Below are 26231 nucleotides of genomic sequence, written 5' to 3' on the forward strand. Positions count from 1 at the left end.
GTGATGAATAGCTACCGCATTGGACAGGGCAATTCTAGACCTGCAGCCCTTGCTCCCAGTAGACTAATATGCTACCCAGACCAAGTATGGAGAAAGCAGAAATGATAGGGTCAGTGATATTATTTTCACGTTGGTGGTAAGAACGCACCTACTTAATTTATCCAAAGAAAATGAAAACACTAATTTGAGAAGATATATACATCCCTAATTTATTGCAGCATTCACTTATAATAGCTAAGATATGGAAGCAGCCTAAGCGTCATCAATTAAAGAGTGGATAAGGAAAATGTGGTGTATAGAACAGAATATTGCACAGCCACAAAAAGCTTGAGATCATGCTATTTGAAACAACGTGGATGGACCTAGAAGGTATTATGATAAGTGAAATAAGTTAGACTGAAAAAGACAAATACTGTATGATTCCACTCATAAGATGAATCCAAAAAAAAAAAAAAGGAAAAAAACCAAGTGCATAAACAAACACAAAGCAGAATTAGACCTATAAATACAGAGAACAAACTGATGGTTGTAGGGGTTGGACAAAGTCAGTGAAGGGGAGAGGGAGATACAGGCTTCCAGTTATGGAATGAAAGTCACAGGAGTAAAAGACATAGCGTAAGGAATATCATCAGTTACATTGTTATAGCGATGGAATGGAACAGATGGTGGCCATGCTTGGGGTGGGCATAGCATCAGGTATCAGCTTGTCAAATCACGAAGTTGTGCCCCCGAAACTGATGGAACATTGCATGTCAACTATATTCAAAATTACTTTCAACATTAAAAAAAGAATGCACCCAGTCGGAAGTCTAGCCAAAGGGATTATGTGATCAACTGTAACTGAGACATGCAGTCCACTTCATGTTACATGTAAGATATCTTAAACCCTAGCCACTTATGTGAAAGGAGATATCTGTGGGCGTTGTGAGTGTCTAGAGTTTAAGAACATTGAATCAAGCACTATGGTTAGCTACGTGTCTTCTTTTTAACTCTCTAGATCCTCTCTTCTCCCTTTCCTGCTCTGCTCTAGGCTCCAAGAAGCAGACCCACATAGTTTTCTCTTGGGTTTGGCTGATAAAAGACATTGGTGATCTGGAAGGTGGATGGAGAGAGCTTTTGGGTTATTTATTCCCTGGACCTCACCCTACCAAGCTTCCTGAGCCTGGCTGCTCTACTGAAGGCCTACCTCCTGCCCAGGATCTTTTCCAGCACAGCAATCTCTCTCCTGTCACTGTAACCCTCACCAGGCCCAGAGGTGGGAAGCCCTTCAACAGTTGTACACTCCATGTTGCTTTGACAAACCCTACCAAACCTTTGTAAATAGTTCCTTTATAAAACTCTCCTCAAAGTGCCCAACCTGAGGGTGTCATCAGTTTTCTGCCAGAATTCCCACTGTTCCATCCAGCAGAAGAGAGTTTGTATTGCCTGCCTGGCTACATGGATAGTCTACACTCTTGCAGATGTCTAGGTGAGTGCTTGGCAGAGCTCGCTAAGTAAATGACTGCAGTACAGATTGCAGTTTGGAAGCAGATTGTGTGGCATTATGTCCATCTGTTCATTCCAAAGTCAACATAAAGTAGGAATGGGGGAGGGGACAGTTTTCCTTTAGGAGAAAAGTTGATTTCTTTTATTTGCTTTGTGTCATTTGCCACATCCCCGTTGTGCTAACAAAAAGTTACTTGCACAGCATTTGTTTTTTGAAGTATTTACATGTGAGACAGTCATACCTTTGGATTTTCCCAGATGGCAGGGTTGCGGTGAAGGCCCCAAATATTGAGAACTACAGTTATTCCTGTGAAAGGAAGGAAATAAAAAAGATTACAGGAGGGAGAGCAAGTTGAGGTAGAGCTACTGTTACACCACTCTTCAATAAGAATTTTCTTCTTGAAGGGAATGAGCTAGCTCCTGGCAGAGTTTTGTGTTCCATAGCTGATGTCAGCAGTCAAGGACCCATGGGAAGATGAGGCTTGAATGACACCTTAGTTTTCAAAGCAATGACTTATTTAATACCTGATTCTATCTTAAGGAGCTGTTGGTTTCATGTCAGAATGATATCTGTAAATGGACAATACAGCACCCACCAGAGATGGTTTGGGTCCAGAAGAACGGAACTACAATTCCATCATGCAGGTCCAATGACAAGTTTCTTTTGGTTCTGTTCATAAGTGGAAGGGAGGAAATTTTGGCAAGTATCCACATGGTTTGGGGATCAAAAAAGAAGAGGAGAGGGTAGGGAGAGGGAAGTGGGGTTATGGACATTGGGGAGGGTATGTGCTATGGTGAGTGCTGTGAAGTGTGTAAACCTGGTGATTCACAGACTTGTACCCCTGGGGCTAATAATACATTATATGTTAATAAAAAATAAAAAGCTAAAAAAAATAGGAGAGAGATTTTGAAGATTATTTGATTACCATAAGAAATTCCGGTAAATTAATTCTGGATCTGTCAACAAAGTCACAGTGACAGGCTATTGGTATTTGCTACAAGCAATCCTGTCACCTTGTTTCCAATGGCAAGAGCTAACAGAAACCAAAGCAGACACGTGAAGGCTATCTCATGTGACACCCTTCTGCCTCCCACTTGCCCTGCTCAGAGGCCTGTGCTCTGAAGAGCACTGGGTAAGGCGTGGGGCCTCTATGCAAGTTTTAATTCCGCTCATCTGCACATTGGGGTCTCCAGTGAATTTTTGGCTATACCACGTGTGTAGTGTGCTTTGAAAGTGCTTTGTAAACTGAGAAGCACCATATAAATGTCTGTTAAGATCATGTTCCAAGGGCAGGAAAATGAGATCATGTGTTTGAAGGCTCCATGTTAACTATTAGTGCCGCACACTTATAAGAGTAATATTTTGATGATAATGAAGCCAAAGACCCCACCTTGGGTCTTCTAGATAAATATAATGATGCTCATCTCCCATGAAGTCTCACCTGGGGGTCTCAAACTAAGCCAAACAAAGATTATTTTAGAAACAATGTCCTGTGAATGAAGAAACCCTGAGCTGGGTTTCTAGCCACCCAGGTTCTGGGCAGAGCTTCTCTGCAAATGGCTATGTGCTTTTGGGAAAGTCTGGAAACCACATCTGATCAAAGAATGACCCGCTGAGTTCTTGATAGGCACCCATTCTAAGCCAGACTTCCTTAGGTTTGTCTTTTGACTCCTCTAAGAGTTGAGGACTGTTGAGGACAGTCTTTGTCGCTGTGGTCGCTAGGATCCCCTGGTCTCTAGGTACTGCTTAAGAAAAGAATGCAAAGACCTGCAGGCAGGGAGCGTCCATCTGGGAAGGTAATAGGCTTGCTGAGCTCTCTGGAAATGGATGGGACTGGAGGCGCCAGTCGGAGTGACTCCTTGATGCACATTGTGGTGTATGACATTTCACCCAGCTGGTCCCTGTGAGGACAAGGGAAGGAAGGGAGGGAACTCAGTCTCCATATCTAGTTTGTAAATAATGATGTTTTTTTCCTCTTTGGTGTTTAGTCCTGGTAAATATCATCTCTAGGTTAAAGTTATTTTGTAATCGGCTTATGTAATAGAATGTGAGACTCTGCCTCAGGGTCAGCTGAGGTTCCAGAGGAAGAGGGACCAAACAAGTGTCCATTATAAAGTGAGATGCTAATCTCCTGGTAAAGGATTTGGTAGGGAGATTTCTGAAACCTGTTTTGCAACTCTTAGCTCACCATATAAGTCAAGAATGTAGAAAGAATGGCTAAGGACTGAAGAGAGAGGGCTTAAGAGGTTTGAGAATAAAAAAATATATATATATCCTTTAAAGAGCATTGTTGGAATGCCAGAATGCTGTGGAGAATGGAGGAGAGTCCCCCAACCATGTTAGGCAAAGAGGGGCTTCTTGGGTCACTTCGATGATCTGACATGTACCCCCTGGAGTTTGGGAAACAGAGGACTGATAGATCACAGAAGTCTGTGATTCAGAACAGACAAGGGAGTTGGGGGAGAGCAACAGGGACAAACAAGTCAGGAGCACTCCAGTGTGCTCTGTGGGCCAATGAATTGGCAAGAGGCAGAGCTTCAGAACCAGCTTGAAAGGAATTCTGAGGATAAGAATTCCCTCGTTGCCCCGCGAACCACCATGGCAAAGCTCCAGTGAGGGAATCTCCAAGAAACTCACTGGATGTACCCATTGTGAGTGAAAGGAAGCACTCACTAGCCACCCAGCTCAGAGGGCAAATTACCATAGTACCCCTTTTCTCCTCCTGGCTCCCTCCTGGGACCACTTTTGGAAGGGTCAGAAACAGAAGCCACTGGGTTGGGGAGGAACTGGTCAGTAAAAAGAAGCCAACCACAACCCCCTCACCCATCACTGGCTTCCAGACCCAAAGAAATGCTGATCTGGGATGGAGGGAGAGGATACAAGTGGATATGAATTTGTACTTTTCATTATTCCCTTGGACCAGACAGCTTCGTTACTGAAATGAGACTGCTCTTTTGACTTAAATGGATGGGAACTCTATGAGATTCACTCAAGATTTCACCCCAGAGATGAAAAGAACTTGTCTCACACAAGTCTGAAATATCAGAGGGAGAAGAATAAAGTTTTTTTTTTTTCATCCTAGCCAATCAGCTAGTCATAAAATGACTGCATATATTCAGTATATTTGCTTTATTGTATTTCTGTTTGCTTTTCTGATTACTTATTTTGAATGCAGGCTCTGACCATTCAGTAGTCTGAAATTTTCATTTTGAGCTCTTTACTCCTCGAGCTCAGAATAAAAAGGGTAATTCTGCTTAGCCTGGCACTTTGCATATTTTAGAAACACAATGTTGTCCATCTTAGCCCTGGTGCAAGAAGAAGAGAGGAATTTTAACCCAATGCCGAAACGGCTGACAAGCCAAATGGAGACGTTGAACAACTTGCCAGTTTTTTCAGAAATTGCTCCTTGCAATGTGGTTTTATTGTCTGTCTTAAAGAATTACAAATTTTCAGCATACTACGTACAAATATCATTAAATGTGAGTATAGGGCCATATTATGGAATAAAAATGTATTTTATTTTATATAAAATGATTTTCCCTTCTCTTATTAAAATAAGTGGTACTTAATAGATCCTTTGGACTTTGTCTTCTCACCTGGCAAAGAGTTCTTTATTGCTTTTACATTTCACGTACGCCAGACAAGAATGAGAAAGGCCAATATTGGGGTTGTATACATATACACCCTAAACAGGTTAAATATCCAATTAATGTTAATCAATGAATAAAAAATGACTAATCAACACTATATTTTGTGCTATACAGATTAAACCTTTAATTTATGGTAGGAAATAACTATTACTTCCTTATAAAAAGTAGGAGCTCTACCATATCTATATAAATCCAAATTTTCCCTTACAAATATTCTAACTGAGCTGACCTTTGCATTTGAAATATGGTGTTTTCTCCCTACTCCTGGGGCTGGATAGTCCTTACCATTTCTATCTTTCTGTCCCTTTGGCCAGCAAAGCAATGGTAAGTGAACTATCTAGCTAGGGTGAAGAATGTGTTTTGAATCAGAGATGTGTTTGTTTTTCTGTCATACAGTGTGCCTCCGGGGCAAATCCATAACCTGGGCACTGTTTGAACAGCCAGATAATTTCAAAGTCTTTCAAAATGGTGTTGACATTTTCTACCTGGCTAACTCATCCTATAAGAGGCAGCTTGGGTGTCAGATCTCCCAAGAAGTCCCCTAAGCCCCAGTACCAGTTAAGGTGCCTGTCTTCTGATTTTCTGTAGTAGCCAGCACATCTCTCTCTCGCTACCCTTACCAGGTTATATGGCAATTATTCATACGGAGGGCTGTCTCCTGTCCCAGGGTATAAGCTCATTGAGAGCAGGATCTACACATTTCTGAAGTGCCTCAGTACTTAGAATGTCCTCAGTCCATAATCACTGGATTTAACTACAGTGTGCACCATTTAGTACTATGCTCAAAGTCTGAGCCAGTCCTGAGGAGTAAACAAGGAGATGGGAGGGAATGACTACAATGGGGGCCTAAATGATACGTGAGCTTGCTGGGATCTCAGAGAGGAGACGCACCTGAGTCTTACCATTCAAACTCTGAATGCAAGTCTAGGGATCAAGCCCCATTTCCAGCGTACCCAGCCAGGTGAAAGAAATGGGACGTTACACACCACTGATTAGAAAAACAATGAAGTAGATAACTTACGGATGAGTGAACTTCTTTTGCAAAGATATAGGGATAGTTTTGGTCTCTCTAGAAAACAGGCAGAATAGTAGCCTGCCTATTCTGTTTCTACAGGCACATATCTTGAAGCACAATGGCCCCTGAGGTACCAGAGGAGAGAATAAAGCAAAACGCATGGAGAGGAAGCAAGATGAAATGTTTAAGAATGCAGGTCTTACCAGGTGATAGAAGATCCGTCCCCTAGGATGCCCCTGATCTCCTCCCGGCATCTCTCTTGATGCTCAGGGTTCAGAGCCAGGTAGTAGAGGAGCCAGGAAATGCTCCCTGCTGTGGTGTCGTGCCCTGCCGACATCAGTGTGTTCACCTCACACCTTAGGTCAGTATCTGAGAAGCTGCTGCCATTTTCAGCCTGAAAGATATAGTAGAGAGATGTTTCTGCAATGTCAGTTTATAGATATCTGCAAGATATCTATATCTTTATAGATATCTTTAGATATTATAGATATCTTTATTATATTAAGATAATGGCTTTGGGGGAAAAAAAACACTAGAGTTTCATATGAGAGTTTCAATTATAATTCAGTTCAACAAATAGTAGGAACCACACTTTGACCAGAGCACAGAGGAGAACCAACATTAGATAAGGAAAACAGGCCTTGCAAAGAGCTCCTTGATTCATCCTGCCAGATTCATGCAGATTCCCCAGCACCTTCTCCTCATCATTTTAACAACTTACACTATGACCCATTTTCCTGGGCTTCCCTACACTGCCATGCATCTTTGCAGTAATCAAGTCCTGTCCAATTAGTAAAAAATTTAGTCTTGTCCGACTCCCTCTCGTGACAGAATTACAGACTTCAATCTTCACCTCAAACTGCATGGATCCAACCCATCAATTAGAAAGTATTGTTAAATTTAGCTGATCCATTTTCCTCTTGTCTCCCCTCCACCTCACTCATCCATTCACCTGCACAATTAACTACATGTATGAGCAGCCTCAGACATTTGAAAAATTTACCTGGGCAGAAAGTATAACATCCAGAAAATCCTGGTACTTCCGCTTCTGAGTGCTACCATGCTTCTTCTCATCTTTCAGGAATTTCTTTCTATCCTGGATTAGGTTTTCTGGGACAGAATAAAAATTGCTAATGGGGACATTAGCAAAGTGATAGCAAAGTTAAAGTAAAATTATTACAGAGCAAGCCATGGCCTACAAATAGCTTCAAATCATACCTAATTCTCTGGTCTCAGAAATGGGTACATTGTATTTCAGTAGATTTAATCTTTGCAGATGTTTGTTCTCCCGTCAAATGACAAACTTTGATCAAAGAAACACAATACACTTGAAATAGACTTTATATAACTAGGCAGGCGATATAATAAAGATGGTTTCAAATGCAGGTGCAAGTGGTCAAACATTCTTTTCTTTCTCAGTCTAATATCTCATTTTCATGGAAAAGTTATCAAGTGAAATGGAAGACAGGCAAAGGAAGACTAGTTATACCATCTGTACAACTGAAGGGGCTTAAAAGAGAACCCCACAGAAATATGAAACAGAATACTAAAACTATAATTCAAGAAAACCTTCTGGAAGTGAAACAAAATTTAAATGTACACATTAAGAGGCCCACCCTATCCCTGGAAAAGTTAGAACAGTTAGAAAAGTTAGAATAACCAATACCAATATATACCCTAGTAAAACTATTCAATATTGAAGACAGAGAAAAGAAAATCCTCAGAGACTCCAAACAAAAAGACCAAATGACTTTTAAGGGTAAGAAAATTAAGGCAGCATCATACTTCTCAAGAACAATAAAGAAATCAAAGCAAGATTAGAGCATTTTCAGGATGCCTGGGTGGCTCAGTCAGTTAAGTGTCTGACTCTTGGTTTTTTCTTTTTGTTTGTTTTTTTGTTTGTTTTTAAAGATTTTTATTTATTTATTTGACAGACAGAGATCACAAGTAGGCAGAGAGGCAGGCAGAGAGAGAGGAGGAAGCAGGCTCCCTGCTGAGCAGAGAGCCCAAGGCGGGGCTCATTCCCATGACCCTGAGATCATGACCTGAGCCAAAGGCAGAGGCTTTAACCCACTGAGCCACCCAGACACCCCATGACTCTTGATTTTGACTCAGGTCTTGATCTCAGGGTTTTGAATTTCAGCCCTGGGAAAAGATTAGAGCATTTTCAAGAAACTCAAGGAAACAAAGTAGCAGTAAATATTTTATATCCAGGAAAATTGTCATTCAAGTAAGTATGAACTCTACCAAAGAACAGATATAAACTTGCACAAGCTCAGACAATACTATGCTCATGAGACCATCCTGAGGTATCTAGTGGTTGAGCTTCATCCAACCAAGAGATGACTAGGAAAACTTCATTAAAGAACTGAGGTGTGCAACCAGTCAGAATGGCTAAAATTAACAAGTCAGGAAATGACAGATGCTGGCGAGGATGTGGAGAAAGGGGAACCCTCCTACACTGTTGGTGGGAATGAAAGCTGGTGCAACTACTCTGGAAAACAGCATGGAGGTTCCTCAAAATGTTGAAAATAGAACTACCCTATGACCCAGCAATTGCACTACTGGGTATTTACCCTAAAGATACAAACGTAGTGATCCAAAGGGTCACGTGCACCCGAATGTTTATAGCAGCAATGTCTACAATAGCCAAACTATGGAAAGAACCTAGATGTCCATCAACAGATGAATGGATAAAGAAGATGTGATATATATACACAATGGAATACTATGCAGCCATCAAAAGAAATGAAATCTTGCCATTTGAGATGACATGGATGGAACTAGAGGGTATCATGCTTAGTGAAATAAGTCAATTGTAGAAAGACAACTATCATATGATCTCCCTGATATGAGGACGTGGAGATGCAACATGGGGGGTTAGGCAAATAGGAGAAGAATAAATGAAAGAAGATGGGATTGGGAGGGAGACAAACCATAAGTGACTCTTAATCTCACAAAACAAACTGAGGGGTTGCTAGGGGGAGGAGGGTTGGAAGACGGGGAGTGGGGTTATGGACATTGGGGAGGGTATGTGCTATGGTGAGTGCTGTGAAGTGTGTAAACCTGGCAATTCACAGACCTGTACCCCTGGGGATAAAAATACATTATATGTTTATTAAAAAATAAGAAATAAATAAAAAATTAAAAAAAAAAAAGAACTGAGGTGTGCAATTCATAGATGGAATTCTAAATCTCAGACTAAAATAAATATTGGCACATGGGCAGAAGAATATCACATAAACACTAAAAGTGAAAATAATTCAACTAAAAATAGGAGAAGGGAGGGAGAAAGGGGAAAGTAGAATAACCACTAATTGTGGGGGCCTTGCACATTTGATCTTTTTTCCCTCTGGACCTGAGGTCTCTGCTGCAACCATGTTACTCCAGATCCTCAGTCAGACCAAGAAGCATCTGAGCTTGATCCTCCTCCTTATATTTATTGGAGTGGGAGGCACTGGAGCAGCACTCTATGTCTTGCAATTGGCATTGCTCAATCCAGATGTCAGTGGGGATAAGAATATTCCAGATCCGGAAAAAACTGGGCCCCCATGATTAATACAAGTTTGGCTCAGTGAATGTAGATCACAGCAAACTGAAGAAAGAAGATCCAGACTTCTAAATGAAGTGTTTCAATATAAAGCTGTTCAGAATGAAGGCCTCCCAGAAGCCATTCTCACAATTTTCTACTTACCCAAGAAATATTTCTCCTCTAAACACATGAAATCATGTTGGTGTATTGTGCTGGAGTTTACACTGATTAATAAATATCTGAAGTTTGAAAAAAAAAAAAAAGACCGCTAATAATTGTATAGGTAATAAATGAAAATAAAAGGGAATTATTAAAAGCTGACAAATCATCAACTAACCAGTCACAAATGACAAATACTATATGACTCCTCATATAGGTACCTGAGGTACCTAGAATACTTAGTCAAATTTGTAGATGAAGAAAGTGGAATGGTGGTTTCCAGGGGCTGAGAAAAAAGTATAAAGAGGGATTGTCATTTACTATGTATGGAGTTTCCATTTTGCAAGGTGAAATGAGTTCTGGAGATGGATGGTGGTAGTGATGGCACAATAATGTGAATATAATTATTAGCACTAATCTGTACACTTTAAAAAGATTAAGATGGTAAATGTTATCTGTATTTACCGTTGTAAAAATGACAAGCCAGACGGCAAAAGTGTAAATAAGGGAAAGGAGAAGGATTTATGGAAGGGCTAAACACTATGGTAGCCACAGAAAAAATATACTTTCTTAAATATCAAGATATATTTTAAAAGAGCAAAGAAGACATACCACATAGAGAAAGGAACACAGTATACTGAGTTGAATAATGTCCCCCCAGAATTCATGTTCACCCAGAACCATTGAATGGTTATTTGTTAAGGAAGCCTTTGGAAAACTAATACATACAGTAACTATAATATAATACACGTAGTAAATCATAAAAATATGACAGTATTGAGTCCGAACATATCAGTCATTTCAACAAATAAGAATGGGAATGACTTGTTTACTACAGTAAACATGTTTTCAAATCGACTCATAAAGCAAAACAGAACTATGTGCTACAAGTAAGAAAAACACATAAAACAAAGCAATTGAAAATATCTACAAATCAAGGGATGGACAAGAATATACCAGACAAATGAAAGTAGTAAGAAAATTGGGGTTGCAATCCTGATATCAAACAAAGTAGAATTTGAACAAAAACTCACTAAAAAGGAGGCCAGTTTTTATTATTTATTTGTTTATTTTATTTAAGATTTTATTTATTTATTTGTCAGAGTGAGAGAGAGAGCACAAGCAGGCAGAGCAGCAGGCAGAGGGAGAAGCAGGCTCCCCGCTGAGCAAGGATCCTGATGTGGAACTGGATCCTAGGACCCTGGGATCATGACCTCAGCCGAAGGCAGATGCTTGACTGACTGAGCCACCAGACATTTCATGAAGGTCAGTTTTTAATGTTAAAAGTCAGGATATCACAGGGCACCTGACTGGGTTGGTTGGTAGAGCATGTGACTCTTGATTTCAGGGTTATTAATTTGAGCCCCACACTGGGTGTAGAGATTACTTAAAAATCCAATCTTAAAAAGTCATGATAGCACAATAATACTTATGAACATAGAAACACACCAAATAACACAGCAGTACCTATTTAAAGCAGAAACTATAGGAAATGCAAGGAAAAGTAGGTAGAATCACACTAATAATAGGAGTCTTCAACATACCACTCTCAGTACAGGGTAGGTCAAGTGGACAAAAATAAGATATAGAAGATCCAAACAAAATAATAAGGCAGAACATATGGGGGAAAATATCAGACGTATACCCAATAATAGAGAATTTATCTTCTTCATAAAAGTGCATGGAACGTTTATGGAACTTGATCGTATTAGACCAAGGAAAACATTAGTAAGTTCTGTAAAATGGAAATACTACAAATAATGCTTTCTAATTGCAATACAATAAACTTAGAAATTTTTAAAAAATAAAAAAAATAAGGGGCGCCTGGGTGGCTCAGTGGGTTAAGCTGCTGCCTTCAGCTCAGGTCATGATCTCAGGGTCCTGGGATCGAGTCCCGCATCGGGCTCTCCGCTCAGCAGCGAGCCTGCTTCCCTCTCTCTCTCTGCCTGCCTCTCTGTCTACTTGTGATCTCTCTCTGTCAAATAAATAAATAAAATCTTAAAAAAAAAATAAGAAAGCTTTCAACTAGAAATTTATAAATCATCTATTAAACACTTATTGAGTGAAAGGGATATATAAATTAAAATTAAAAAATTTCTGAAAAAATAATGATAAAAAACATTACTTATTAAAATACATGAGATATAATCAATGAACAAAAGAAAATTCATAGCCTTAAACACATACAGCAATCAGAAATATAAAAATCCATTCTAAAACTCTTATGGAATCTCAAAGGACTGCAAAGAGTCAAAACTATCCCAAAAAGAACAAAACTGAAGGACTTACACTTCTTCCTAACTTTAAAACTTACTGCAAAGCTATGGTAATCAAAAGAGTGTGGTATCAACATAAAGATAGGCATATACTATACAAGAATGGAATACAGAGCTCAGAAATAAAGCCTCACATATATGGTCAAATAATTTTCGACAAGGATACTAAAACCATTCAATAGGGTAAAGGACAGTCTTTTCAACAAATGTTGCTGGGAAAACTGGACATCTACATACAAAAGAATGAAGCTAGACCTTAGCTAATACCATATTTGAAAATTAACTTGAAATAGATCAAGGACCTAATTATGAGACCTCAAACAATAAAATTCTTTTTTTAAATTTTTTTTTGTTTGACAGAGATCACAAGGAGGTGGAAAGGCAGGCAGAGAGAGGGAGAGGAAGAAGCAGGCTCCCCACTGAGCAGAGAGCCCGATGTGGGGCTTGATCCCTGGACCCTGGAATCATGACCGAAGCCGGAGGCAGAGGCTTAACACACTGAGCCACCCAGGTGGCTCTCAAACAATAAAATTCTTAAAAGAAAAATAGCGTTAAAAACCACAGGACTTAGGGCACCTGAGTGGCTCAGTTGTTAAGTATCTGCCTTTGGCTCGGGTCATGGTCCCAGGGTCCTGGGATTGAGTCATCAGGCTCCCTGCTTGGCAGGAAGCCTGCTGCTCCTGCTCCCACTTTCCCTGCTTGTGTTCCCTCTCTTGCAGTGTCTCTCTCTGTCAAACAAATAAATAAAATCTTTAAAAGCCACTGAATTTAGTAAGGATTTCTTGCACTGACACCCAAGACACAGGTAACACAAGAAAAGGCAGACAAATTATGACTTCATGAAAGTTTAAAAACAGTATCCATAGAGTAAAAGGGCAACCCACGGAATGAGAGAAAATATTTGTAAATTATCTATCTGATAAGGGATTCAGATCCAGAATATATGAAGAACTCCTAAAATACAACACCAAAAACAACCCGATTCAAAAATGGGTAAAGGACTTAAGTGGACATATCTCCAAAGAAGATATATGAATGGCCAATTAGCACATGAAAAGAAAAGATATTCAACATCGCTGATTATTAGGGAAATGCAAATCAAAACTACAATAAGAGGGGCGCCTGGGTGGCTCAGTGGGTTAAGCCGCTGCCTTCGGCTCAGGTCATGATCTCAGGGTCCTGGGATCGAGTCCCGCATCGGGCTCTCTGCTCAGTGGGGAGCCTGCTTCCCTCTCTCTCTCTCTCTGCCTGCCTCTCTGCCTTGTTATGATTTCTCTCTGTCAAATAAATAAATAAAATCTTAAAAAAAAAATTTAAAAAAAAAACTACAATAAGATACCACCTCAGACTTATTAGGATTGCTACTATCAAAACCCCCATAAAACAAGTGTTGGCAAGAATTTGGAGAAAACAGAACTCTTGCGTGCTATTGGTGTGAATGCAAAATGCTACAGTTGTTGTGGAAAACAATACGGCAGCTCCTCAAACAATAAAAAAATAGAATTATCATATGATCCAGCAATTCCATTTCTGAATATACCCTCAAAAGAACTGAAAGCAGAGTCTTGAAGAGTTATTTGTACACGCATGTTTCTAATAGCATTATTCGGAAAAGCTAAAATATGTAAGCAATCCAAGTGCCCATTGATGGATGAATGCATAAACAAACTGTGACGGAATATGCATAGAATGTAATATTTTCAGTCTTAAAAAAGTAGGAAATTCTGACATATGCTACAGCATGGATAAACCTTGAGGACAGGCTAAGCAAAATAAGCCAGTCTCAAAAGATGAATACCCATAGATTCCATTTATAGGATACTTAGAATAGCCCAAATCATAAAGACAAAAAGTACAACGGTGATTGGGAGGGACTGAGGGGAGGAGAGAATAGAGAGTTACTGTTTAATTGGTATAGAATTATAGTTTTACAAGACAAATAGGTTTATGGGGATGGATGGTGATGGCTGCACAACAATGTAAGTGTATTTAATACCACTGAACTGTACATCTAAAATATGGTTGGGGCACCTGAGTGGCTCAGTCAGTTAAGCATCTGCCTTTGGCTCAGGTCATGATCCCAGGGTCCTAGGATTGAGCCCACACTGGGCTCTTTGCTTAGTGGGGAGCCTGCTTCTCCCTCTGACTCTCCCTGCCACTCTGCCTGCCTGTGCTCTCTCTGTCAAAAAAATAAATAAACAAAATCTTTTAAAAAATAAAAAATGATTAAAAAATAAGATATGGTTAAGATGGTAAAGTTTACCTTTTGTGTATTTTACCACAATAAAAAAAGAAAAAAACATACAAATATACACACAAATAGACTAACAAAGCAAATAAAAAATAGGAAAAGAATGAAAGAATAAAATACAGTAATCCTTTCTTATCTGCAGGGAAATATACCAAGACCACCAATGGATACCTGAAGCCACAGATAAAACCAAGCCCTATATGTTTTTTTCTTATACATACATACTTATGATAAAGTTTAACTTATAAATTAGGCACAGTAAGAGATTAGCAATGACAATAAAAATAAAACAATTATAAAAATATGCCATAATAAAATTTATGTGAATGTGGTCTCTTGCTCTTTTTCAAAATTACTCATTGTACTATACTCTCACCCTGCTTCTTGTAATGATGTGAGATGATAAAATAGCTATGTGATGAAATGAAGTGAGGGGAAGGATACAAGTGCTGTGACATAGAGTTAGGTTACTACTGACTTTCTGACGATACATCAGAAGGATCATCTGCTTCTGGACCACAATTGCCCGTGGGTAACTGAAATCATGGAAAGCAAAACCATGGATGAGGGAGAACTACTGCAAATAAATCCTAATTTAAAACTAGAAAAAGAATAACAAAATAAACCAACAGAGAGTACAAAAAATAAAGAAAGTAGCAAAAGTTAGTATGGTAGAGAACAGAAAAATAGTAGACCAAATTAATAAATCAAAATTTTGGCTCTTCCAAAAAAATCCATAACAGGCATACACTAGCTAATTTAATCAGGAAAAGAGGGAGAATGCACAAATATATGAAGTAAGAAATGACAAAGGGAAAATAACTATTAATACAGAGAGATTTTTAAAATTTTAAATTATTTATTTTTTTTAAGGTTTTATTTTTAAGTGGTCTCTACACCAGATGGGGCTTGAAATTCCAATCCTGAGATCAAGAGTTGCATGCCAGCCAGGAGCCCCCAGAGAAATTATTTTTTTATAGATCAGAGAAATTTTTTTTTAGCATCATGAGATTAGTATTTCTCTCCAAATAAATTTTAAAACCTAGTTGAAACAGAAAATTCAGTGTACCAGAGTTGACCCCAGTAGAGAGAGAAAACTTAGACTAATTTCCATAGAAGAAAGAGAGAAGATCATCAAGGAATGACCCCCACCAGAAAAATGAAAAATAAAGGACCAAAGAGAAGAAAAAGAGAAAGGAATGGAAGTAGTATTTGAAACAACAAACAACTGAGAACTTTCCAAAATTAATGATAGACACCAAATCACAGGTATGAGAGACGCAGAGAATACCAAGCAGGAAAACATCAAAAAATCTACACTACTGGGTATTTACCCCCAAAGATACAGCTGTAGTGAAAAGAAGGGCCATCTGTACCCCAATGTTTATAGCAGCAATGGCCACAGTTGCCAAACTGTGGAAAGAACCAAGATGCCCTTCAACGGACGAATGGATAAGGAAGATGTGGTCCATATACACAATGGAGTATTATGCCTCCATCAGAAATGATGAATACCCAACTCTTGTAGCAACATGGACAGGACTGGAAGAGATTATGCTGAGCAAAATAAGTCAAGCAGAGAGAGTCAAGTATCATATGGTCTCACTTATTTGTGGAGCATAACAAAGAACATGGAGGACATGGGGAGATGGAGAGGAGAAGGGAGTTGAGGGAAATTGGAAGGGAGGTGAACCATGAGAAACTATGGACACTGAAAAACAACCTGAGGGGTTCGAAGGGGCGGGGGGGGGCGGGAGGTTGGGGAAACCAGGTGGTGGATATTGGGGAGGGCATGTATTGCATGGAGCACTGGGTGTGGTGCATAAACAATGAATACTGTTACACTGAAAAGAAATTAAAAAAAAAAAATCTACACCAAAAAGTCAATATGCACATTTTATTCAAACTACAGAAGATCAAAGACAAAAAATCTTAAAAGAAATCACAGGGAAAAAACACTTTACCTAGGGGCGCCTGGGTGGCTCAGTGGGTTGAGCCGCTGCCTTCGGCTCGGGTCATGATCTCAGGGTCCTGGGATCAAGTCCCGCATCAGGCTCTCTGCTCAGCAGCGAGCCTGCTTCCCTCTCTCTCTCTCTGCCTGCCTCTCTGTCCACTTGTGATCTCTCTCTGTCAAATAAATAAATAAAATCTTTAAAAAAAAAAAAAACACTTTACCTATAGAACAGCAGTGATAAAAATTACACTGGACTTCTCTTCAGAAACCAGGCAAAGAAGAGAGTAGAATACAATATTTAAAGTGTTAAAAGGAAAAACCCATCAGCCTTGAGTTCTTCCAAATTACCTTTAAAAATGAAAGAGAAATAAAGACTTTCTCAGACAAAAATTGAGGAAATTTGTCACCATTAAACCTGCTTTGCAAGATAGGTCAGAAGCTCTGATCTACATAGAGAAAGAAAGACATTAAGGAAGGAATAAATGAAGATAAATAAAAACTTTTGTTTACCTACTTTTAATTGACCTAACAGATAACAATCTGTTTAAAATAATAGTAACAATAATGTATTTAGTTTTATAGCTTTTGGAGAAGTAAAATAAATTACAGCAATGTTATAAGGGATAGGAGAAAAATTGGGAGTTGGGAATATCGTGTTATAAGGTACTTGCAAGTATTATTTGAAAGTGGGCTTGGATTAGTTCTAAATACATATTATAAAGTCAAGGACAACCACCAAACAAGGTTAAAAAAAAAAGTAAAATGTATCTGCTAAGAGAGGAGAAAAACATAATCATATAAAATACACAATTAAAACCAGACAAGGTTGGGGCATCTGGGTGGCTCAGTTGCCTAAGCGACTGCCTGGGATTGAGCCCTTCACTGGGCTCCCTGCTCCTCAGGGAGCCTGTTTCTCCCTCTTCCTTTGCCTGCTATTCCCCCTGCTTGTGGTCTCTTTCCCTCTCAGTCAAATAAATAAAAAAAATCTTAAAAAAAAAAAAAAGATAAGGCAGAAAAAGAGTGGAAGACCATAAAGGAAAAGAAAAAAAAAAAAGAATAATAAGAAGTAACAAATATGGTAGCTTTTAATCCAAATATATCAAGTGGTGTTTAAATACACCAATTAAAAGATGGACGGTCAGATGGATTAAAAAAAACAATTATTTGTTGTCTACAAGAATCCACGTTAAAATACAAAGATACATATAGATTGAGAGTAAAGGAATAGAGTAAGATATGCCATGCTGGAGTAGCTATATTAACTTCAGATAGAACAGATTTCAAAGCAAGGAAAAATATTAGGGAAAAAATTATTCGGGATAAAAAAGGCATTACATAATTATAAAGGGGTCAATTCTCCAAGAAGACAGCAATCTTTAATGTGAAAGCACCTGGGTGCCCGGGTGGCTCAGTCAGTTAAGCATCTGCCTTTGGCTCAGGTCAGGATTCTGGGGTCCTGTTATGGAACTCCACATCCGTCCTGCATTAGGCTCTCTGCTCTGAGGGGAGCCTGCTTCTCCTTCTGCCTCTCTCTGTGTGTCTCTAATGAATAAATAAATAAGATCTTTAAAAAAAATGTGAATGTACTGAGCAACAGAGTATCAAAACATGTAAGGCAAAAAATAATAGGACTCCAAGGAGAAATAGATGAATCTACTCTTAGAGTTGGAGACTTCAACACTCCCCTGTCAGTAATGGACAGATCCAACAGTCAGAAAATCAGCAAGGACATAGTTGAACTGAACAATATCTTCAGTCAACTGGATCTATTTCACATCCATAGAACACATCATCCAACAACACCAGAATATACTTCTTTTACAAGCTAACAGAGAACATTCTCCAAGATAGACCACATTTGGTCCATAAAACACACCCTAAATTTTAAAAGAACATAAATCATAGGAAGTGTGTTCTCAAACCACAATGGAATAGAAATCAATAACAGAATGGTAGTTGGGAAACTCCAAAATAGTTATTGAGTAAACCACAGATTTCTAAATAACACATGGGCCAAAGAAATCTCAAGGGAAAAATTTAAAATATTTTGAACTACGCCTCCATCAGAAAGGATGAATACCCAACTTTTGTAGCAACATGAATGGGACTGGAAGAGATTATGCTAAGCAAAATAAGTCAAGCAGAGAGAGTCAAGTATCATATGGTTTCACTTATTTGTGGAGCATAACAAAGAACATGGAGGACATGGGGAGATGGAGAGGAGAAGGGAGTTGTGGGAAATTGGAAGGGGAGATGAACCATGAGAGACTATGGACTCTGAAAAACAACCTGAGGGTGTTGAAGGGGCGGGGGGTGGCAGGTTGGGGAGCCAGGGGTGGGTAATAGAGAGGGCACGTATTGCATGGAGCACTGGGTGTGGTGCAAAAACAATGAATACTGTTATGCTGAAAATAAATAAATTAATTAAAAAAATATTTTGAACTAAATGAAAATTAAAATACAACTAATCAAAATTGTGGAACACAGTGAAGGCAGTACTTAGAGGGAACTTTATTTTTTAATTTTTTTAATTAACATAAAATGTATTATTTGTTTCAGGGGTACAGGTCTGTGACTCATCATAGAGGGAACTTTATAACATTGAATTAATATATTAGAAAAGAAGATCTAAAATCAGCAATCTAATCTCCTCCCTTAAGAAACTAAAAAGAGAACACATTAAATCCAAAGTAAATAAAATAAAGGAAATAATAAAAATTAGAACAGAAAGCAGTGAAAATGAAAATAGGAGATCAAGGGATAAAATCAATGAACCAAAAGTTGATTCTTTGAAAAGATGGATAAAATTGATAAATCTCTAGCCAGGTTAACCAAGAAAAAAAGAGAGAGGACACAAATTACTAATATCAGAAATAAAAAGGGGACATCAGTACTGATTCATGGGCATTAAAAAAGATAATAAAGGAATATTACGAACAAGTGTATGCCCATAAATTTGAAAACCAACATGAAATGGACCAAATTCTTGAAAGACATAATCTACCAAAACTCAACAAGAGAAATAAATAATCTAAATAGGCCTATATCTACTAAAGAAATTAAATCAGTAATTAATAGCCTTCCCAAAACAGGAAGGACCAGGTCTAAATGACTTCACTGGTTTATTCTATCAAATATTTAAGAAAGAAATCATACCAATTCTTTACAATCTCTTCCAGAAAATAGCAGAGGGAATACTCTCTAATTCACTTTATGAGGCCAGCCATTATCCTAATATCAAAACCAGACAAAGACATTACAAGAAAGGAAAACTACAAACCGGTATCTCTCATGAAATAGATGCTAAAATCCTCAACGAAATATTAGCCAATTGAATCCAACAATGCATAGAAGGAATTATACACCATGACAAAGTGGGATTTATTCCAGATATGCAAATCTGGTTCCACATTCAAAAATCAATTAATGTTATCTATCACATCAATAAATTAAAGAAGAAAAATCATAGGACCTTCACAAAAGATGCAGAAAAAAAGATCTAACACAATATAACACCCATCCACGATTAAAAAAAACAAACACCTCTCAGAAAACTAGGAATAGAGGGGTATACATATCCTAATGTATTTGTCAAAACCCATAGAGTGTGCAAATATAAATAGTGAACACTAACGTAAACTAAGGACTTTACCAGGAAGTGAGAAAGCATATGAGAACTCTGTACTTTCTGCTTGATTTTCCTGTAAACCTAAAACTCTCTGGAAAATAGCTTGTTAATATTTAAATTTATTTTAGGAGAGAGAGTGTGAGCATGGGGTAGAGGAGCAGAGAGAGAGGGAAAGAGAATCTCAGGCAGACTCCATCCTGAGTGGGGAGCCCTAAGCAGGGCTCGATCTCACCACCCTGAGATCACGACCTGAGCCAAAACCAATAGCTGGACATTTAACTGACTGGGCCACCCAGGCATCCCTAGTTTGTTTAAAAAAAAAAAGAAAGAAAGAAACAACACCACACAAAAAAACCAACATACTACAAAGTCTTTTTAAGTAAATCGGTGTGATTCCAGTACATAAACAAATAGACCAATAGAATAGAAAAGAAAGTCCAGAAATAAGCTCAAGTACATATCTCAACTTAGTATCTGATAAAGGTAGTTATCTCAAATCACTGGAAAAGATGGAGCTATTAAATTAAATTAAATTAAAATTTTAATTGAAGTATAATTATACATAATATAACATACAGCATTATATTAGTTTCAGGTGCACAATATAATGATTCAACAATCCTATATATTGCTCAGTGTTTATCATGATAAGTAAGTATACTCTTAATCCCTTCTATCCATCCCTCTATCCACCTGTCCTCTGGCAAACACCAGTTTGTTCTCCATATTTAGGAGCCTGATTTTTTGTCTCTTTTTTCTTTGTTTGTTCATTTGTTTTGTTTCTTAAATCAAAACATCTGAGTGAGGTCATATGGGTATTTGTCTTTGTCTGACTTCACTTCCATAATGCCCTCTAGGTATGGATGCATGTTGTTGCAAAGGGAAGATCTCAATATTTTTATGGCTGAATAATATTCCATGGGAGATATATATAGATATGGATATACATATCACAGAAAAGATGGAACTTTTTAATATATGGTGATAGGATAACTGGATAACTATTTGGAAAAGTTAGATCAGCACTTCAAACCATACATAAGAATAAACTATAAATGGATCAGAGATCTAAATGCAAAAAGAACAAAATCACACAAGCACTGGAAGAAAAGCATGGATGAATGTCCCTACAGTTGGGGTATGAGGCAGTGGTTCTCAGCTGCAGATTATTTTTTAAAAGGTTTTATTATAGTTTTTTACTTTTTGAGAGAGACAGAGAGAGGGAGAGCAAGCACAAGCAGGGGTGGGGAAGTGGAAGGGTAGAGGAAGAGAATCTTAAGCAGGTTCCACATCCAGTGCAGAGCCCAACATAGGGCTCAATTTCACGACCCTGAGATCATGACCTGAGCCAAAATCAAGATTGGGTGCTTAACCAACTCAGTCACTCTGGCAGCCCAACTGCAGAAAATTTTGACCCCAGGGGACCTTGAGCAATGTCTGGAGACATTTTCAGTTGCCACAACTATCAGAGTCCTACTGGCATCGAGAGGGTAGATATCAGGGATGCAGCTAGAAGTCCTACACTGCACAGAACAGCTCCCCACACAGGACATAGGACATACCTAGCCCAAACTGTCATTAGAGCAAGGGCTGAGATAACCTAGAACAAGAGAAAGCTAGTGATGACTACTTAAAATCCAGATGCAATAAAAAAAATAAATTTAACAACAAAAAATAAAAATTTTGAAAAGGTTTTATTTTGAACAAATTTAACATTTTCCCCTAATAATCTGCATTTTGTTTTTTCATCATAATTATTTAACATAAAGAAATAGTAAAGAACTTTTTCACCAAGCCCTTCATAGGTGTTCCCAGATCCACTCTAATGAGCCATACAAATTTAGAATTTTCTGTGTCGGCCAGAATGTGGACAAGTTTGGAACTATTACTGTATAAAATGCTCATCTGTGTCTTAAATTGTTAACCTAACCTGCTTCTCCGAGTGTTCTCCTTATAATATCTACATTCCTGTGTGTCTATGTTTGTGTGACTGTGCATGTGTTGGTGTGTCTTGTAAATTTCTTTGAGGCATATATATTTGCTAAAGTAACTATATTTTATGTTTAACATTTATTCAGTGTGAGGCACTGTCCTAAGTGCTTTATGTATGTTAACATATTTAATCATCACCACAAACCTAGGAGATAGGTTGCCTTTTATCCCCATTTTACAGATGACACTGAGACAAAGCAGTAAGTAAACTTGCCCAAAATCACACTGCCACTAAGTGGTGGAGCCAAGGAAGGATTCATCAACTTCTTGATAAATATTTTCTATTATGGTGTTGATGAAAAGTAATGTTGAATTGCTTAAAAAGCTGAATCTTTTGGGGTGTCTGGGTGGCCCAGATGGTTGAGTGTCTGCCTTTGGCTCAAGTCATGATCTCCAGGGTCCTGGGATCAAGCCCTGCTTGGGCTCCTGGTTCAGTGGGAAGCTGCTTCTCCCTCTCTCTCTCTGCCTCTCCCCTTGCTTGTGCTCTCTCTGTCTCTCTTTGTCTCTCTCTCTCTCTAATGAATAAATCTTGAAAAAAAAGGCTTAATCTATTTCAACTTTTATGTATAGGTTTTGCCAAAACCATTTTTGAATGGAGCTTTTTTTTTTTTTTTAAGATTTTATTTTAAGTAATCTCTACATCCAACATGGGGCTTGAACTTAAAACCCCGAGATCAAGAGTCACATGCTCTACTGACTGAGCCAGCCAGGTGCCCCAAATGGAGCTTCTTCTTCTTCTTCTTCTTTTTTTTTTTTTTATTATAGTAAGAACACTTAACATGAGATCTACCCACTTAGCAAACTTTTACATGCCCAATACCATACTGTTAACTTACAGGCAGATCTCTAGAAATTATTCATCTTGTGTAATTGAAACGCTATACCCACCAAACCCAATCTCCCCCTTCTTTTGAATGCATGTCCATGCTCACTCTGCTCCCGTATTCATTCCTATGTTGCTTAGTGTTTTCGGTTTGTTGTTATTCCTTCGTTATTACTGCAAACATTGCACAAAAAGCCCTATGCCCTGTATGCTTTGGGATATTAAATTTCCCCTTGTTATATTTGTATTAATAACAATTGTACATAATGAACACGGTATAGAAAACTTCTAACAGAACCACTACTATGGATCTAGCAAGATCTTCTAAAGCAGCACTGTCCCTATAAAAGCTCTATTAAGAACAAGAATGTTTTCTTTTTTCACACTGAGACCTATTCCTCTAGACAGATACAAAGCAATTATGACAGTGTGTGGACTTGGGCCATCCAAATGCAAGAAATACCTGTGTATTGATGTAGAATTTTGGCCATCTCTTGTAAGCGGTGGCCCTGAGGGCTGAACTTGAAAATGATGTCGTGGTGATGTAAGAAACTGTATAAGCGGTGAAAGGTGATTTTGTTGGCTTCAAACATTGTTTTAACATAAAGATCATGGGTGCTAGAAGAGAAAGCAGGGATAGTATGTCAATGAATGACTTAGCTGATGGAGGACAAGTGTCTTTTTTGCCTTGCTGTCACTGACCTGCTTATCTGGCAGTTGGTCTCCTGGCTGAAAGCACATTTCATAAGTATGTCCAGGGTCATCAAGCTGATATGTTCATAGATCTCCACAACTGTGTCCTGAGAGCCGCAAATCTTCTCCCACTTACCCTGGCACAGGAAGTCAAGATCAACGACATCATCATCATCATCAAACTCCCTTTATCCCAAGGCCCCTCCCTGACCCTGCCCGTAGGGTGTAAAGAAGACAATGCTGACCTAGGAGGAGCCAGAGGTCAAATAGGTAAATTAAGCAAGTGCTTACTTGGCATGAGGAAAAGAAAACTACACCCAGCTGGGTGAGAAGGAGCATGGAGCAAACCAGGTCTGGTAAATGGCTGAGTTAAGTATCTTTGACCTTTCAGTTACTACCATAACTGCATTAAAGAAGATCGGAGTCCTAGGAAAACAGACCTATAATTACAAAGGATTTTCCCAGGGCTTTCTCCGTCTTCAGTCCCCAAATTTCTAGACACCCCACCCCACCATCACTACTGCCAACCACCATAGCCACACTTAAACTTGGAACACTGCAAAAAACATTTTCAGGGGCACCTGGGTGGCTCAGTGGGTTAAGCCTCTGCCTTCGGCCCAGGTCATGATCTCAGGGTTCTAGGATCGAGCCCCCCCATTGGGCTGTCTGCTCAGTGGGGAGCCTGCTTCCCCCTCTCTCTCTGCCTGCCTCTCTGCCTACTTGAGGTCTCTCTCTCTGTCCAATAAAAATAAATAAAATCTTAAAAAAAAAACAAAAACATTTTCAATTCAGGGGCACCTGGGTGGCTGAGTTGGTTAAGTGTGTGACATGATTTCAGCTCAGGTCATGATCTCAGGTTTATGAGATCAAGCCCCACTTAAGATTCTCTCTCTTGGGTGCCTGGGTGGCTCAGTGGATTAAGCCGCTGCCTTCAGCTCAGGTCATGATCTCAGGGTCCTGGGATAGAGCCCCGCATCGGGCTCTCTGCTCCGCAGGGAGCCTGCTTCCTCCTCTCTCTCTGCCTGCCTCTCTGCCTACTTGTGATCTCTGTCTGTCAAATAAATAAATAAAATCTTAAAAAAAAAAAAGATTCTCTCTCTCCCTCTGATCCTCCCACCCTCTTTCTAAAAAACAAAACAAAACCAAACCTGAACAACCAAACACATTTCTTTCTTTCTTTCTTTTTTGCTCCTTGACTCAGGTTGGTTTTAGTTTTAAATTTTTTATTACGTTCAGTTAGTCGACATATAGTTTTTGATGTAGTGTTCAACAATTCATTAGTTGTGTATAACACCCAGTGCTCATCACCATATGTGCCCTTCTTAATACCTAACACCCAGTCACCCCACCCCCCGATTCTGTAATCCTCAATTTGTTTCCTGGAGTCCAGAGTCTCTCGTGGTTTGTCTCCATCTCTGATTTCTTCCCATTCAGTTTTCCCTCCCTATGGTCCTCTACACTATTCCTTATGTTCCACATATGAATGAAACCATATGATATTTGTTTTTCTCTGTTTGGCTTATTTCACTTAGCATAATCCCCTCTAGTTCCATCCATGTTGATGCAAATGGTAGGTATTCATCCTTTCTTTTTTTTTTTTCCCATTTTATTTATTTTTTCAGCGTAACAGTATTCATTGTTTTTGCACAACACCCAGTGCTCCATGCAAAACGTTTGCTCCCTATTACCCACCACCTGTTCCCCCAACCTCCCACCCCTGACCCTTCAAAACCCTCAGGTTGTTTTTCAGAGTCCATAGTCTCTTATGGTTCGCCTCCTCTTCCAAATTTTTTTTTTTTTTAATAAACATATAATGTATTTTTAACTCCAGGGGTACAGGTCTGTGAATCGCCAGGTTTACACACTTCACAGCACTCACGATAGCACATACCCTCCCCAATGTCCATTGCCCCCTCCCCCTCTCCCAATCCCACCTCCCCCCAGCAACCCCCAGTTTGTTTTGTGAGATTAAGAGTCATTTATGGTTTGTCTCCCTCCCAATCCCATCTTGTTTCATTTATTCGTATTCATCCTTTCTGATGGCTGAGTAATTTTCCATTGTGTATATAAACTATATGAATGTATCTTCTTTATCCATTTTCAATTCAGAAGTGGGAGACAGAGAGAAGCCATGAAAGGAGCAGCTTTGCGGAGTGACTTCCAGTCCAGTGCTGCCTCTGTCCATTTCTTCCCCCAAGTGACCTACTCACATGACATGAGATGTTTTGTGGCTGAAGCTGCCATAAATTTCCCTGTTGAAAATGTATTTGTCATAATAAGCATTCTTTGTGTAAAACACAAATAAATCTGAATGGTTAAAGTGAGATCAACCTACATTTGTTGAGCACCTATGCCATTGCTCGGGGCTGTTATGCATTTTGAAGTCTAAAAAAAAAGGCAGAGATTTTTTTTTTACAAGCTTTTACCCAAATGTCAATTGTTTATTCAATTGCTTTCATCTTGAGTTATGTAAATTTTACTGAGTAAATAAAGTAAATTTAGAAGAAATGGGGGGGGCTCAAGGCTCGAGGCACTTGAGCACAGTTCAGCAGAGGATAGGAGCTATGAGTGGGGTCTCAGGCACAGGTGGGACAGAGAAACGAGGAAGACAGAAGTGGTTTTATTGAAACAGAGATAAACCTAGTACCACCACTGGCTAATTTGCAATTGTGCACAAAGCTGCACAGCACAGGAATGGAAGGAGCATGGCCCCCGCCCTATGCCCCCCTCGCCTGCACCTCTGGTTCTCTGTCAAGAGCTGAGACATGGTTT

The 26231-nt window shown here is 39.0% G+C and overlaps 2 protein-coding genes across 2 annotated transcripts in view; one reads left to right on the top strand and one right to left on the bottom strand.

The window, feature by feature from the left end:
- LOC123947112 (cytochrome P450 4X1) overlaps positions 1-26231 on the bottom strand; it is a 41696-nt gene that overhangs the window by 1677 nt on the left and 13788 nt on the right. The window contains exons 5-10 of the mRNA XM_046013110.1: positions 23469-23596; positions 23230-23384; positions 7155-7261; positions 6355-6545; positions 3254-3387; positions 1728-1792 (exon numbers count right to left, since the gene is read on the bottom strand). Of these exons, the coding sequence (XP_045869066.1) occupies positions 1728-1792; positions 3254-3387; positions 6355-6545; positions 7155-7261; positions 23230-23384; positions 23469-23596 (780 nt within the window). The remainder of the gene's footprint in view (positions 1-1727; positions 1793-3253; positions 3388-6354; positions 6546-7154; positions 7262-23229; positions 23385-23468; positions 23597-26231) is intronic.
- On the top strand, positions 9530-9773 carry LOC123947119 (cytochrome c oxidase subunit NDUFA4-like). The gene is given in 2 exon segments (XM_046013119.1): positions 9530-9684; positions 9686-9773. Coding segments are annotated over 2 exon segments (243 nt in total).

Source organism: Meles meles, chromosome 1 (assembly GCF_922984935.1).
Source record: "Meles meles chromosome 1, mMelMel3.1 paternal haplotype, whole genome shotgun sequence".
Lineage (NCBI taxonomy): Eukaryota > Metazoa > Chordata > Mammalia > Carnivora > Mustelidae > Meles > Meles meles.